The sequence below is a fragment of the Balaenoptera physalus genome (assembly GCF_965194825.1).
Source record: "Balaenoptera physalus genome assembly, chromosome: 2".
Taxonomy (NCBI): domain Eukaryota; kingdom Metazoa; phylum Chordata; class Mammalia; order Artiodactyla; family Balaenopteridae; genus Balaenoptera; species Balaenoptera physalus.
The window spans coordinates 156,146,170-156,162,130 of NC_138883.1; the positions used below are offsets into that span (position 1 = coordinate 156,146,170).

Sequence of the window (15,961 nt, forward strand, 5' to 3'; positions counted from 1 at the left end):
TGGCAGTAGAGTCTGTGTGTTTTGGTCACAGTGTGTCTCAGTGCTAGCCTGGCGCCTGGCATACAGTAAGTACTCAATAAGTACATGTTGGACATGTGAATGAATCCATCAACTGAAATCCAGCCCAGTGTGTCAGAGTGCTCAGAAACACTATGATTTTGTCCTGTGAGTGATATCTTCCCATTAGTATCTGTTCATTGTTGATACGGAAAGGTATATACATTGACAGAATTTCAGCGCTGGGAGATAAATCAGCATTCTGTGGCCAAAATGTTGTAAGGCTCTTAGAAAACTGGGGGGATTGTACGGGGCAGAGTGAAGTCATATTAGGGGTGGGAGAGGAATGACATTCTAAAACGAGTGTGTTCTGGAATCGTTAATTCCTTTTTGACTTCCCACCAGGGTGCTTGTCTCGGTGAAGAAAGAGAAAACTGTGACTATCGCCCTGGATAAAGAGATGTCCTTCTCTGTTTTACTTCATCGCGTTTGGAAGAAGCATCCGATCAATGTCGACTTTTTGGGGATCTACATCCCCCCCACAAACAAGTTTTCTCCTCATGTACACGGGTTGATAGGTAAAGTGTCCGTGGACCATCTGGCAGGTGTGGGACTGACCACCCTAGGTCTTGAGCAACTTTGGCTCAAGGTTAGAACATTTGGTTAGAATGTGGGAAAGTGACAGGTATGGACTCAAGGGTTCAGGGAGGACCCACACTCTGTGCCCTGGTCTTAATTTATGAAGGTGCCTGAGTGGCACACGCAGAGGTCAGTGTCGCTGAGAGAGTGTAACATTTACTGTTGCTCACGGTTTCCATAGAAACATGAGACACATCTCACCATACAGGGCCATGGGGAGGCCAGGTTTGGGTCAGGAACCAGAAGCAGAAGCAAGAGGTAGGCCCAGGCCAGAGCCTTTATTGGGGTTTCTGTGGCAAAGACAGGACAGAGCAGGATAGTTTGGGGTTGGCTAGCTTAATAATTTCAGTGGGCATTGGGCTACAGGGTGGTCTTTCCTTGCCCGGCACCTGGCCCTGGAATGATTCCTTCTGGGACTCCCAGGCCAGAGAGAGGAGGTCCGGCTCTGGCTTGGTTCGTTTGCAGATCCCCGCCATGCTCCCGACTGAGTCCTTTGCTCTCTTTCAAAATTGGCTTTCCCAGGGAGGCGCAGTCTCTCCCCAGCCATACGGAGTTTTTAAGATGTCAAAACATCATAATATACAGAGAATAAAAAACATGATTCCTACAACCCAACACAGCAGTGCAGGGCAACTCGTAATGCTATAGCTGGGACTATTTGCTGCTCCAGACAAAGTTTCCCAGGGCTGGGATTTCATCACATACTGGGCAAATTAAGAGAAGGGATGGATACATTGTAAGTTTTGTGCTGAAGATTTTTTTCTCACTGAAGAGAAGTGAACTGGTTTAGGAAGTCTGTGATAACAAGCAGGGCGTCCAGGTCAACCTTCCCTCCTTTTTAAAGAACGGTGGCAATTTAAGTATACTGTATAACATCACAAACCAAACGTGTTTCTAGATTTGAGCTGTACTCTCAGGTGCTGACCTTTACCCCCACCATCAGGGTGTTCGATTTTACTTAGGGTCCAGTCGATCAGACTCATATGTCAAATGACCATGGGGTGAGCAGCATGGATTTGCCCTCAGGAAGAACCCATCCCTATCTGCATCCTTTTCCTCTCAATACATCTGCCTACCCCAGAAAGTCTAGATGGGGGGACCAAAATGCAGCTTGGATCACATGACCAGGCTGTCCTTCTGTCTTCCCTTGAGTTACATGTAAATAAACGTTTGGACTTTGTTTCATAGGCCAGTTCATGTATGAGCCAAAGATACATATCTTCAATGAGCGACCAGGAAAGGACCCTGAGAAGCCAGAGGCAAACATGGACGTGAAGGGACAAAAGCTGATTGTCACCAGGTATGTCTTGGATGCATACTACAGGAACAAAAAGGGCTCCTGTTAGGATTGGACTCACTCGGCCAAATAGAAGAACAAGAAAAGCCATTTCAAGCTTTACCTGTGTCACACTAAACAATTCACCAGGAAGAGACACATACATGGCATTGGCGTAAGGACACTGCAGAGAGTTCATCCGAAATGCAAAAAATGACAAGGTACATAAGTACGTACCATCAAATGCCAAGATTAATTAATCTACTATTCTCACCTTCGTACCTTAGAAGCCATATGGCCACAAGCTGGATAATTGAAAAAGCAGATCAGAGGAAGAAATCATAAAAATATCTACACGCCTTAGTGCTAGCGAAAGAATGTGTAGATTTTTACGTAAGCCTAGAGCTTTCTTTTTGAGTATTTATCCACTGAATGCATGTTTGTGTTTGAATCTACTGAATACGTCTTGGTGTAGCTTTTCTTACACAAACCGGATCCATATGCTTCAGTTTGAAGGGAGAACATAGATACCTGTAAAGCATCCTGAGTGTAAAATTTTTATAAGTCTTTTTCATTTTTCCCAGTCTTTTACAGTTGTCTCACCCAGGCCTAATTTGGTATCATATTAAAGAATTCGGGGCCTTTTTAGAGTTTTTACAAAGCAGCCAACTTTGCTCGATGAGAAATGACTCTTGGCACACGGATGTCATTGGCTTCCATGTACTTCATTAAACCATAAAATTACAACAATTAAGCCATAAAATTACAATAATCATTAAACCATAGAATTACAACAGTAAAATAAAATTACCACAGAAATAGATTTGTGAACTGAAACAATGGGCTCTTAGTGAGTACACTACTCAACTAGTACGGGTTTACCAGAGATCAGTGAGTTACCACTGGGCGTCAGTAAGCGTGTTTCGTAGAAGCAACGCTGAGCACAGTTGATCACAGTAATAACAAGTTATCTGAGGTTGGTAAACACACATCTACTCTATGCTAATGAACAAAGGTGAAGGCTGGGCCCCATTTTCATCTACTGCCAGCACCTCGTGATGCACAGCAGAAACTAACTCGACCCGTGGGCCACGCGCAAAGATGTATGTTTTAAAGCTCATTAATGGCAATATACCGTATAACTTCTTTACCCTTAAAACGAAAGACATGAATGTCTCAGGAACAGCCGGCATCGCCCCTAAGTAGAACAGTCACCCCCGCAGTCAAGGTGAGAGGCACCTCAGATTCATCCTGCAGGGAACCTGCGAGCTGGAGCTTTGTTTCCACCTTCTTCCCATTTCTGCCCCGCAGCCTCCCTGCAGTAGCCTCAGATCCCCAGAGAGCACCATGGCTGCATCCTCTTCCAGCCTCAACCAGATAAACACAAGACACCCAGGAAAGTGTGAATTTCAGATACTTGGGACATAACTTCTGCTGAAACATGAGTGGTGTTTATCTGAAATTCAAATTTAACTGGCATCCTGCGTTGTTATTTGCTAAATCTGGCAGCTTCTTCCTTGCTCTGTGCTAATTTGGAGACTATACCAGCCCTAGGCAACCTTGAGGACACAGCCCCCAGCCAGTTCCCACTGCCCCCTTGTCCCTTTCCCCATGTCCAGAAAGAGGACTGCCTCTGAATACATGGGCCTCCCCTCCGCTAAGGCGGCAGGGAAAAAATAAAAAAGGAAAGTTAATTTGCACTCTTTACCTTCCTGGAAAAGTCCATATTGGTCAATCTCTAGACAGGTTATTTGAATTTCTAAGGACACACTGCTTATTGTCTGTCTTTCTAAACCAAGCCCCAGACTCTGGTGCTTTGTATGACTTGGGGAAGACTTGGGGAATGGGGATGGGGCACAGGGGTGTTAGCAGATACGGTGCTAGAAGCGGGCAGAAAACAGAGAGGGAGAGTGTGTCTTCTTTCTGGATACACAAGCTGGCCACGCCCCAGTCTGTGTCCTAACCACGCCCATCGTTCTCCTTGCAGAGGCCTCCAGAAGGACTACCGGACAGACAGAGTGTTTGGGACCGACGTTCCTTGTTGGTTTGTGCACAACAGTGGGAAAGGCTTCATCGACGGACATTACAAGGATTACTTTGTGCCTCAGCTCTACAGCTTTCTCAAATGGCCTTGAAAAGTTTATAGTTGGGGAAATTCTATGTATAAATATACATTTTTTTCCTGCCACCTTTGTAGTCATTCTTGAGTTTGAATAATTAAAAACTAACCAGATATCATGGTGGTTTATAAAACCTGTTAACACACCTGAAGAAAATAAATTCTTTGCAAAGAAGTTTTAGGATGTTGTTGCGTTTTCAGATGGGAAGGTGTGTTAATCGAGGTCGTGCAGAAGAGGGCTGCATTGGTGAGTCAAGCTGCCGTCCAGACGGAGTCCTGGGTTTGGCATTTACAGTAAGGACTTCACTGTTTTCAGTGTCAGGTCCTCAACCTTGCAACTGAATACATTATTAGGTTGTCAGTTACATGGGAAATTCAATTATGAGGTTATTTGGTGAACTTGGAATAAGAACAGGGGAAGTCACTTAATTGTTTTGTAGTTACATATATATGTATATAAAGCCCTGTCACCCTCTGTAGGGATAACCTTGCCAAGGTACCTATGATGCCCATGATGCTTTGCCAAAATTCCCTCCTTAGTGTTGGCCTCAGAGACACTTTTTAGTCCAAGAAGCCTGTATTAGTCAGGGTTCTCCTGAGAAAGAGAACTAGTAGGATGGCTACATCATATATACACACATATATAAACGTACACACATATACAGTTGGCCCTTGAACAATGTGGGGCTTAGGGCTGCCAAAATCCCACACAGTCGAAAATCAACAAACTTTTATCTCTGTCTCAAAGACAAAGGAATTGATAGAAGACTCACCCAAGAGCAGGAAACTGAAACAGTATAGAACAGATCAGGACTCAAACCCTAGTTTTTTTGTTTGTTTTTTTATAAATTTATTTTTTATTTATATTTTTTATTTTTGGCCGTGTTGGGTCTTTGTTGCTGCTCACGGGCTTTCTCTAGTTGCGGTGAGCAGGGGCTACTCTTGGTTGCGGTGCGCGGACTTCTCATTATGGTGGCTTCTCTTGTTGCAGAGCACAGGCTCTAGACGCGTAGGCTTCAGCAGTTGTGGCACGTGGGCTCAGTAGTTGCGGCTCACAGGCCCTAGAGCGCAGGCTCAGTAGTTGTGGTGCATGGGCTTAGTTGCTCTGTGGCATGTGGGATCTTCCTGGACCAGGTCTCGGACCCGTGTCCCCTGCATTGGCACGTGGATTCTTAACCACTGAACCACCAGGGAAGTCCTCAAACCCTAGTTTTTTGATTCCACATACTGTGATCTCTAATTAAACACAAACTTTTCCCCATACTTAATTTTAAAGATCTGTAAAATGAAACAACAGGTGCTATATTTGTTTTTTAAAAATCCACGTACAAGTGGTCCCATGCAGTTCAAACCCACGTTGTTCGGGGGTCAATGGTATATATATGAAGAGATCTATTATAAGGAATTGGCTTACGTGATTATGGAGGCTGGTGCAAGTCTGATCCATTATCATTCTTTGCTTTCGTTTGTTTATAACTTTCCTTTAAATCTATTCTGAAAATGGATATATGTTCAAAGGCCAAAGTGATGAAATTGCACTTAAAAAAATTTTTTAAGGTACATTTTTATGAAGCTTTCTCTCCATAATTTGGTAAAAACCATTTTTCATTTCAGAAAGTAGACAAAACTACCTCTTTTTGGACATACCCAACCAATATTTGAGAAAGCAAGTGATCATCTTTTGACGTAATTGCAAAATATTAAACGTGATTATTTCTATAATTTCAAGATAACCTCAGTGCTGAAGAGGTAAATAGCATTGCCTTTTAGTTTCATTCTTCTATAAAAATTGGTCACCTATGGCACCTATGATTTTTTAAAAAGTCTATTACATCTTTTCTATCCCTATTTCAAAAATACTAATCTTAAAATGCTAATATTCAACACAAACTTCAAAAGTGGGTTCTTATACTGGTTACTTTGTAAAAAATTTTGACCTTAAAACTGCTACCTTTAGCTATATAAGGTTAGTTCTATTCCTAGTATTTTACATGTGCTCAGTAGTTTTAAAAATAATGATGAAAATCTTGGGGTGCAAATTTACATGCAGAGTACTGGGCAACATAGTCCTAGCAAAAGAACTAGATTTAAAATCAAACCCATGTTATTCAAATTATCAAATCTTTTATTAATAGCTGGTGTTTTAAGATTCATTTCCTGTAAAAATAACCTTATTAATACTGTTCACATGTGTCCCTCTTGAGACCAGAAAATTGCCTTCTCTATATAATTAATTTTGAACTATAAGTGAATAATCAATTTTGAATTTCAAATGAAGAAACCAAATCAATGGGAATCATTGGAAAAGAAGGAACTATTCCACTGTCTACCTCTTGATTAGTTCTGAAAGTATTATGCTCTCAGTGATGAAGAAAAACAAGTTGACAATTATCTATGTTTATTTGTTGAAGCACCTTGGAACCCATTGGTAATTGATCAATATTTAATTTTGTATAAAGCTGGGGTATTACAGGGCTGGTATTTGTCAAACATATTCCTCTTTAAGACAAAAGTAGCCTATCGTCAAAGCTTTTTGTAAGTATCAATCTAAACAGTTACCATTAAACCGGTTAGATATGTATGTCTTATTGTCAGAACTGTCAGGAAAATAAGAGCCTTTGTTTGAGAAACAAGACTGCATTCAGATCATACTTCTGTCCTAAGTTTGTTTGTTTGTGTTTTTAAATACCTGAAAATTAAACAAGGCTTCTTAGAGTTGGAAAATTGGCAATCCAAAGAAATAAGTAAAAAAAAGGGAATTAGAGAGTGTCTCTATGTGTAGTAAAAATGAACTATGAATCAGCAGTTATTTTAGTACCTAATGGTATGAGGTCTTATGCAAATCATTCTACTTGCTTTAAAGGATCATTTAATACCATAAGGAGGAGCATCTTCTCTTCAGCCTTATCCCAATCGAAAGAGATGTAAGACTCCAAAGACCTAGTAAGATGAAAGTAGAAATTACCTGGCTGCCTAGATACATAAAAATGCTTATATGCTGTAATAATTTAGTAGTCTTATTCCTTTCTTAACACTTTTTCAGGGAATTCCCTGGCAGTCCAGTGGTTAGGGCTCAGCAGCCGTGGTCTGGGTTCGAACCCTGGTCAGGAAAGTAAGATCCCACAAGCAGCAAGCATGAGGCATGGCCAAACAAACAAAAAAAAAACAACACTTTTTCACACTGGCAAAGTCTACATGGGTGACTTTTTCTGAAATATCCATGTGAGAGAAAGAAAAATCAAGGATGCTTCCTTTTAATGGCATAGTGATTCAATTACCCAGTTAACGTTTCTGGGGTCACTTCAGTCAACCTAATGACGAACTTACAACGAAGGCTGAGCCATATTCTAATCCTGGGATCCCATTTCACCAGAGTGGGAACTGAGGTATATACGGGTAACAGTAAAGGTCTCTCACTGCGGTACGTCGAAGTCAGGGCGGGTATTTTTTTTTTTGTTTTTTTTTTGGCTGCACCAGGTCTTAGTTGCAGCATGTGGGATCTAAATCCCTGACCAGGGATGGAACCTGGGCCCCCTGCATTGGGAGCGCAGAGACTTCACCACTGGACCGCCAGGGAAGTCCCAGGGCGGGTTTTTAATAGCTACTCCAAAATAGCTAATTTCTCTTTATCGGCTAATCATTTCATTTGAATATCAAATGAATATCAATTCACTGAACATTTCAATTCCTACACGACACCCATCTTGGGCCTACACCTGCTTCTCACCCTTTTATCTCCAGCACCTCCTGCAATCGTTTACTTATGGGAGGCGCTTTAGTAAATGTTTGTTGAATAAATTCACTCAAACGTGTCAGCAAAAACTGATAGGCAGTTAGAAGTACACAAGGGGAAAAAGAGCAAATAAGGCAATGGGATCTGACGGCATTCTTAATGAAGAAAACTCAAGGAATTTGGTTTCCTAAGATATCAATGCCAATAGTTTGATATGACCTCAAGCAAGCTGGTGAAAAAGAATAGCTTTACAAAAACTGAGAAGCCACAGACTGAGAGAAAATATTTGCAAAAGACATTATCTAAGACTATCAATCATCCAAAATATACAAAGAACTCTTAAAACTCAACAGTAAGGAAGTGAATGACCCAATTTAAAAATGGCAAAAGACTTGAATAGACACGATATACAGATGGCAAATAAACATATGGAAAGATGCTCAACATCATATGTCATTAGGGATTGCAAATTAAGACAATGAGCTACTACTACACACCTATTAGAATGCCAAAATCAAGACAATACTAAACGCTGGCGAGGATGTGGAGCAACAGGAACTCTCATGCACTGCTTGTGGGAATACAGAATAGAACAGCCACTTTGGAAGTCAATCTTACCATTCAATCCAGGAACCACGCTCCTTGGTATTTCCCCAAATGAGCTGAACACTTAGGCCTACACAAAAATCTACACACGTAGGTTTATAGCAGCTTTATTCATAGTTAACAAAACTTGGAAGCAACGAAGATGTCCCTCAGTAGGTGAATGGATAAATACACTGTGGTATATACAGATAAGGTGGTATTATTCAGCACTTTAAAAAAAAAAGAGCCATCAAGCCACGAGAAGACGCCTGGAGGAAACAGATGCATATTACCAAGGAAAAGAAGCCAGTCTGAAAAGGCTACATACTGTATGAGTCCAACTAACTATCAGACATTCTGGGGAAGGCAAAACTATGTAGACAGTAAAAAGATCAGTGGTTGATGGAGGCAGGCAGGGGAGGGGGGCTGAGCAGGTGGGCGTTTAGACTGATGAACCTATTTTGCATGACACCATAATGGTGAATATATTTCATTATAAATTAGTCCAAGCCCATAGAACGTACAATCCCAAGCGTGAACCCTGACGTCAGCTACGGACGCTGGGTGAGGATGTGTCCATGCAGGGTCACCAGTTATAACAGATGCACCATCTGGTGGGGATGCTGATGGTAGGGGGGCTGTGGCTCGGGGGGCAGGGGGCACGTGGGAAATCTCTACACGTTCTGCTTAATTTTGCAGTGAACGTAAAATTGCTCTAAAAAATAAAGTCTATTTTTTTTTTTTTTAAAAAAGAATAGCTTACGATGCTTTAAAAAGAAATAAAAAAGTCAGGGAATTCCCTGGCGGTCCAGTGGTTAGGCCTCTGCGCTTCTACTGCAGGGGGCCCGGGTTCAATCCCTGGTCAGGGAACTAAGATCCTGCAAGCCGTGTGGCTTGGCCAAAAAAATAAAAAGAAAGAAAGAAAAGAAAATAGAGAAAAAAGTCTACATAAGACTTGATTTTAGGTGTCTGCAGTCACTCTGCTTAACATAACCATATTGGCCTCTAAAAACTTAGAGGAAAAAAGGTTCTACAGTCTAGCATCATATTTTTGTGCTTCAGACTTTTTCAATTAAGTTGACCTTCAATAATGCTATTTTATTTTATTCTGTGATAATTTCAGGAAGATGCTGGAGAAAAGAATTAAACGTGGGCGGTAGGGATGAAACATGGTTTTCTAAGAAGAAAACCACTGAGTTGATTCCAAACTTACAGATTTGGGGGAAGCCTATGAAATTTGTCATGTTTCATTTCTCCACTATAATCAGGGAGAACCATTCCCCTTATGGAAATTCCTCAGGTCACAAACGCTCGCCCTCATCTACTGACACTACTGCTTACCTCCGTTTATCAAACACCTACTAAGTGCTGGGCTTTACGTCTGACACCCCATATGCATTTTCTGTAGTTCTCACAACAACCCTGCCGGGACACACTATTTTTGACAATTTATACATTAAAAGCATTGAAATTCAAGAACATTAACTTTCCTGAGATGACTTAGCTAGTGAATAGAACAGCCAAAATTCAACCTAAAGTCTGCCCAACTCCAAAACCCAGCTCCTTTCCCCAGTACCATGCTGTCCAGCTATTTCGGAAACGCTTTAATTCATCCCAGAACATTTTCTGTAAAGCTACTGACATCATCCTATTACTATTTCTTTCGCTGCCTCCTCTGTCTCTGTTCACCAGCAAATATTCTCCCGCCTTCTGTTAAGAGATTTATCACCCCTCCCCTAAGGGTGGGGTTCAAGAGGGATGGCCCACGGGTTGGAATACAATCCAAGTCTGGCCAGTCGGTAGTATTCCAATCCTTTTACTTGGAATGATCTGTCCCGGTGTGGATCCGTAAGACTCAATCCCAGGTTTTTTGCTGGAACTGTGACAGAAGGGTAAGATGTAAACCTGGAGGCTGGAGACGCTGGCAGTCATCTTGCTGTTTTGAAAAGTACCTGCGAATGAACCCAACACAGAAGCCAGAGATAACAGGGACCCAGCCCTGAATCTGGACTGCTTGCACCCTGAATCTCACTTGAATCGAGGGTCTGCTCCTTCGCACTTATATGAACTATAAGCTTCCTTTTTTTTTTTTTTCCATAAGCAACTGTGAGGTGGGTTTCCTGTCTTTTGTATCCCTTCATAATATGCTGCCCTACTTATTTAAAAATGGATAGCTCACCATTGCTGGTGGGACTATAAAATGGTGTGGCCACTTTGGAACACAGCCTGGCAGCTCTTCAAATGTTAAACATGGTACAACATGAGTAAGTTACGGTATGACTCTGACTCCAATCCTAAGATCTGAAAACGTACGTTCACACAAAATCTTGTACACGAATGTTCACAGCAGCATTATTCATAATTGCCTCAAAGCGGAAACAAACCAAATCCAGCAACTGATGAATAGTTTTTTAAAAATGTGGTATACCCATATGATGGATAATTGTTCAATGAAAAGGAATGAGACAGTGATCCGTGCTACAACGTGGATAACCCTTGAAAACGTGCTGTATGAAAGAAGCTGGTCATGAAAGACCGCATATCGTATGATTCCATTTATATGAAATGTCCAAAACAGACAAATACACAGAGATGGAAAGTAGATTAGTAGTTGCCAGGGGCTGGGGATTGAGGGGGAGTTAGGAGTGACTATGGATACAGGGTTACTTTCGGGGGTGATAAAAATGTTTCAAATTAGATAGTGGTGGTGCTTGCACAACTTTGTAAGTATTCTAAAAACCACTGAAATGTCCACTTTAAATGGGTGAAATTGTATGGTGTGTGAATTATATCTCAATAAAGCCGCTATTCTATTTATAGTTTGACTCTTTAAAATGCAATTATATTTACAGTTCAACTTTACTACTTTACTGATGAAAATAGAAATTTAGAGTATATGAAGGATTTCCTCTAACTATGATTCTAAATTGTCCTATATAAAACACTTTACAATAATGTTCTTTTAATGAAGATAAAAAATCATCAAGGAAATATTACAAAGAAAAAATAATAACAAAGACAAAATTACATAATTTTGATACTTCATGAGATATAATTAGATTTTTCTATAAGTTTAGCTAAACAACTATACAGTAATATTTAAATAAATTCTTTTGTTTCACACAAAAGAAACACCCTAACACAGTAGAGTCTTGTAATGCCTTCGTGAACACCAATTTGATGCTTTAAGATTTTAATGTGCTGTTAACAAGTTTTCAAACTCAGGCAAGTTTAGAAATGTCTTCGTATTGAATTCCTTCAACTCTGCGTCCTTTTAAAGGGCCCTACAAATTAAAATAATTGAAGAAGAGGTTAAGAACACACATGTACTTACAAGACAAGAAAAGGACACACACTTCTGGATCCAAATTTGCCTTTTTCACATCGCTAAGGTACCATTAAGGTAGCTAACAGTTCCACACATCTGTGAATCTTTAAAGTATTCTACGGCATCCTCATCCAGAACTGGCCATATTTTCGTCAGTGCTATGTGGCATGTGTTATCTCTAGACCCTGTGGCACAGCCTGGCTAGCTGGTCAGTATCTCCTCTGCTTCCTGGATAAAGTCACACTTCCTGGCTCCTCCTGTGGTCAGGTATGGCCGTGAGATGGAGCTCCGGCCCAAGGAAGGGAACAGAAGTGACGCGGGCCACTTCCAGGCCCAGGCCATGCTCCCCTCCACAGGCAACCCGTCACGCTCCCCGCGGCCTGCCTGAAGCACACAGACATGGCAGCTGTCAAAGCCCCGGCTGAAGGTGGTAGAGCCACAAGTCAGAAGGACCCTGGGCTCACAAATCACCCCTAAGAAAAGAGCCATTCCCTGATTCAGAAGACCTGTTCTGGACTTCAAAATGAGAAGTTAATGTCTATCATGTTTGTGCCATTATCAGCTGGGTTTTTTTTTAAATAACAAATATTATTTTAAGCAATACAAATCCTCATACTCAAACATATTTGTCTAGTTTAGCTGTGACAGGCTGGTCTTATTGCAGAAAATGAGTCTAACCTGAAATATGTTTTCTTCTTCCCTTCATATCCAACAAAAAGGGAAAGGGGAAAGAAAACTGGATTAATGAAAGATGATACCTGTCATAAAAGCTGATACAGCCTGGGAACACAGAGGCTAAGAATATGAGCTCTGGACCCAGACTGCCCAAGTTCAAACCCCACCCTCAGCAGGTGACAAAACCCCTCAGTGCCTCATTATCCCCTAGTGGGGAACAGTAACAGTACCTACATTACTGGCTTGCTGAGAAATATAAATGAGTTAGCACATATAAAGTGCTCAGAATAACATCTGGAACATAATATGCATATGAGCTCAGTAATTCTTAACTCTTATTATTAAATCTTTCGGTTAAAGTTTAAAAGTTGCTCCTCTCCACTGCGAAATAGAAAATGATGACGATGACTCTACCCCTGGGCTGAGATTTCAGCATTTCTTAGATTCCTTTAAAAAATGCTTTTAAAATGTCTTTCTTTTAATGTACTATAATGATTACATATAAAGGAAATAAGTTCCCAGATAAAGCATGACCCAGCTTGACTCTTTCATTACCAAGTTTAAAGGTCGAAGGTCAATCACACTTCTGTGATAAGAAGGCCAAGCAAGGGATAAAGAAGGGGGCCAGACTTGGGTTAACTAGGCAAGTAGCTAAAAAGCTGGGGCTGGTTTTGAACAAGTTGTGAGCTATTTAAAAAATCTGCTTAATAAATGTGTAAATTTCAAATCTTATGATACTGATACTAAAATTTAAGATGCCAGAAATAATAAAAAAAGGAGAAACCACTCGAAAAGTTCATGTTTTTCAGGGCATTGACTTGGAGAAAACATGCGGACGTAGAGACAAGCTGACCGACATGCACAAACCAACACAGATATTTTTAATGGAGGCAGGCTGCAAAAGAAGAAAAAAACAAAAAATTTGCATGTGGGTTTCCTCTCCCAAGAGTACAAGCTGCTTTGCAATCAACCAGAAAGGCTTTCCCTGCGATCACCTCCGAGGTTCTATCTCGGTCCGGCTCTGAGAGCAATGAAAGCATTAGAGGGGAAGATGGAGCTATGGGTTCACAGCAAGGCCGGGAAGGAAGCAGCTCTCGAAAATCATACAGACTGGAAACCAAAGGTGTGGATGGAACCTAGAATATCCTCAACAGTACTGAGTCGTTCTGTTTCCCTTAGATGAAAACGTGAAGCGAGATCTAAGTTGGATAGTATTAGGAAACTACAAAGTGGAGGAGATTCAACCTGCCAAGGAAATATGAGAGTTTCCACGATCTTATGCTGATTGAATCAGGAAAAAAAAAAACTGATTTAAAAAAGAGCTTCAATCTGTTCATGTAGTCAGATTAATAAATTCCCTACTGACAGGTGACATTCCCTGTTCCTTTTTTTCCCCTTAGAGTTTATGTTAGTTGGTGATTAGGTTAGTATTTTCAAGGACAGGGAAAAAATGCTTAATTTACTGAAATGTGATTTCTTTCAAATAAGAACCTAAATGGTTTTTCTAGAAAGCTTTCCTGAAACACATATTCTCAAACCAGTTCATAGGTGGGCTCAGGGGACCTAAGAACTCCTTAAAGGGAACACATAAAATTTGGCAGTTTATGTGCAGTTTCTTGCAGAGAGCCCAAAACTTTCATCAGACTCTTCAGGAAGTTGATTATTCCCCCAAACACTAAAACTTCCTGTACTGGAGATGAAAAAGCCTCTCGTTTAGAGATAAAGATACACGGTGCAGTAGCGCAGGGATCTAAAAAGAATCAGGCAGTTAGGAAAAAACATGTTTCAGACCCTTCCTTCTGAAGACAGCTCAGGTCTCACTCAGCCTCATGCGCAGACCTGTCAGTGGACCATCAGTTCTAAGTCAACGAGCAATTTTACTTAAATGTCAGATTTCTTAAAATTAATTACTTTATTGATCTCTCCTACCTTAAATCCTTTATGAAAGAAAGAAGGACATTAAAAAATATTATTGAACTCTGTGGCTTTTCCCCCATTAACTCTGACTATACATTCCCTACTAATCACACTACGGCAGATTGAGTTTTATGTTAGATGTGGGGGAAAAAAACTGGGATACAAAACTATGTGTAATATATACAATTTTATAAAATACAAAGACTGAAAAAACCAGACCAAAATACTAATGGAGGTTATCATTTGCCTGGAGGTTTATGGGCAATTTAAAAAATTATTTATATTAAATTGTATTTTTCAGCTTTTATTCAAGAGAGCTGCTAGAGACTGAATGTTTGTGTCCCTGTCAAAATTCATTCAATACATTCAAAATGTGATGGTATTAGGAGGTGGGGTCTTTGGGAAGTGATTAGGTCATGAGGGCAGAGCCCTTGAGAATGGATTAGTGCCCTTAAAAAGGGATCCTGGGGCTTCCCTGGTGGCGCAGTGGTTGGGAGTCTGCCTGCCAATGCAGGGGACGCGGGTTCGAGCCCTGGTCTGGGAGGATCCCACGTGCCGCGGAGCGGCTGGGCCCGTGAGCCACAGCTGCTGGGCCTGCACGTCTGGAGCCTGTGCTCCGCAGCGGGAGGGGCCGCGACAGTGGGAGGCCCGCGACCACGATGAAGGGTGGCCCCCGCTCACCGCAACCGGGGAAAGCCCTCGCGCAGAGGCGAGGACCCAACACAGCCAAAAATAAATAAATAAATAAATTTAAAAAAAAAAAAAAAAAAAAAAAGGGATCCCGGAGAGCTCCCTTTCCCCTCCCACCATGTGAGGACACATTAACCAGGAAACAGGCCTTCAGCAGACACCGAATCTGCCTGGGCCTTGATCTTGGACTTCCGGCCTCCGCAAATGTGAGAAGTAAATTTCTGTTGCTTCTAAAGCCACCCCAGTCTATGGTATTTTGTTATAGCAGCCTGAACAGATTAAGACACATAAGGAATTTCTTTTGTAATCAGAAAATAAAATGCTTTAGTAATGTCAGTCATTAGAGAAAATAAGCTTACAGATTTCCAAATAGGAGAGAAGGCAAACAGAAAACCCAAACTTAAAACACCAATCCAATAAAAAAAACCATAGCACATTTTAAAAGCATTTTGAAATTTCTGTCTTTGTGTAAACTATACTTACGGTTTCAATGACTATAGTAGCTGAAAAAGTCTTCTCATTGATGGATTCTAGGGTACCTTCATTTCCTCTGTAGCCTCCATTTAAAACGAGAACTCTTTTTCCTATAACAGAAAAGGGTTAACACTTAATACAAAGAAAATGGCCACTTTCTTCTACCTTCTTACAGCCAAATGCAATTACACTGAATCAACGTAGTAGAAAACAAAACTATTCTCTTAGAAGTTCTTAATCATTTAATATCTGTATGATTCTAAAGTACAGTTTGTAGATACTTTGATTACTATAACATTACAAGACTCATCATTTTTTCTACTTATTTGTCAAGAGATGTTTTAATTTTATACCAAGGAGTATAAGGTTCTTGGAGGAGATGCCCAGAGCCCAGAAGTAATCAGAAAAAATTCAGCTTACTTTTAATTTCTCTCTTTTTAAAATCATAAGATGGTTGCTAGTTTCATAAAAGCGTAAATATATGCCTGCTATTTGGTTGAGCCATTCTATCTCTAAGAATTTTCTCAA

The 15,961-nt window shown here is 40.8% G+C and overlaps 2 protein-coding genes across 5 annotated transcripts in view; one reads left to right on the forward strand and one right to left on the reverse strand.

The window, feature by feature from the left end:
• ITIH2 (inter-alpha-trypsin inhibitor heavy chain 2) overlaps positions 1 to 9,090 on the forward strand; it is a 42,878-nt gene extending 33,788 nt beyond the window's left edge. Inside the window, exons 19-21 of the mRNA XM_082450560.1 lie at positions 403 to 575; positions 1,825 to 1,936; positions 3,900 to 9,090. Of these exons, the coding sequence (XP_082306686.1) occupies positions 403 to 575; positions 1,825 to 1,936; positions 3,900 to 4,047 (433 nt within the window). The 3' untranslated portion in view covers positions 4,048 to 9,090. The remainder of the gene's footprint in view (positions 1 to 402; positions 576 to 1,824; positions 1,937 to 3,899) is intronic.
• A 2,204-nt stretch (positions 9,091 to 11,294) lies between these two features.
• KIN (Kin17 DNA and RNA binding protein) overlaps positions 11,295 to 15,961 on the reverse strand; it is a 35,893-nt gene continuing 31,226 nt past the window's right edge. For 2 of the 4 annotated variants that reach the window (XM_082450583.1, XM_082450582.1), the window contains exons 11-12: positions 15,443 to 15,543; positions 11,295 to 11,633 (exon numbers count right to left, since the gene is read on the reverse strand). In XM_082450583.1, coding sequence (XP_082306709.1) covers positions 11,571 to 11,633; positions 15,443 to 15,543 — 164 coding nt within the window. In that variant the 3' untranslated portion in view covers positions 11,295 to 11,570. The other 2 variants (XM_082450584.1, XM_082450585.1) reach the window with 2 other exon arrangements.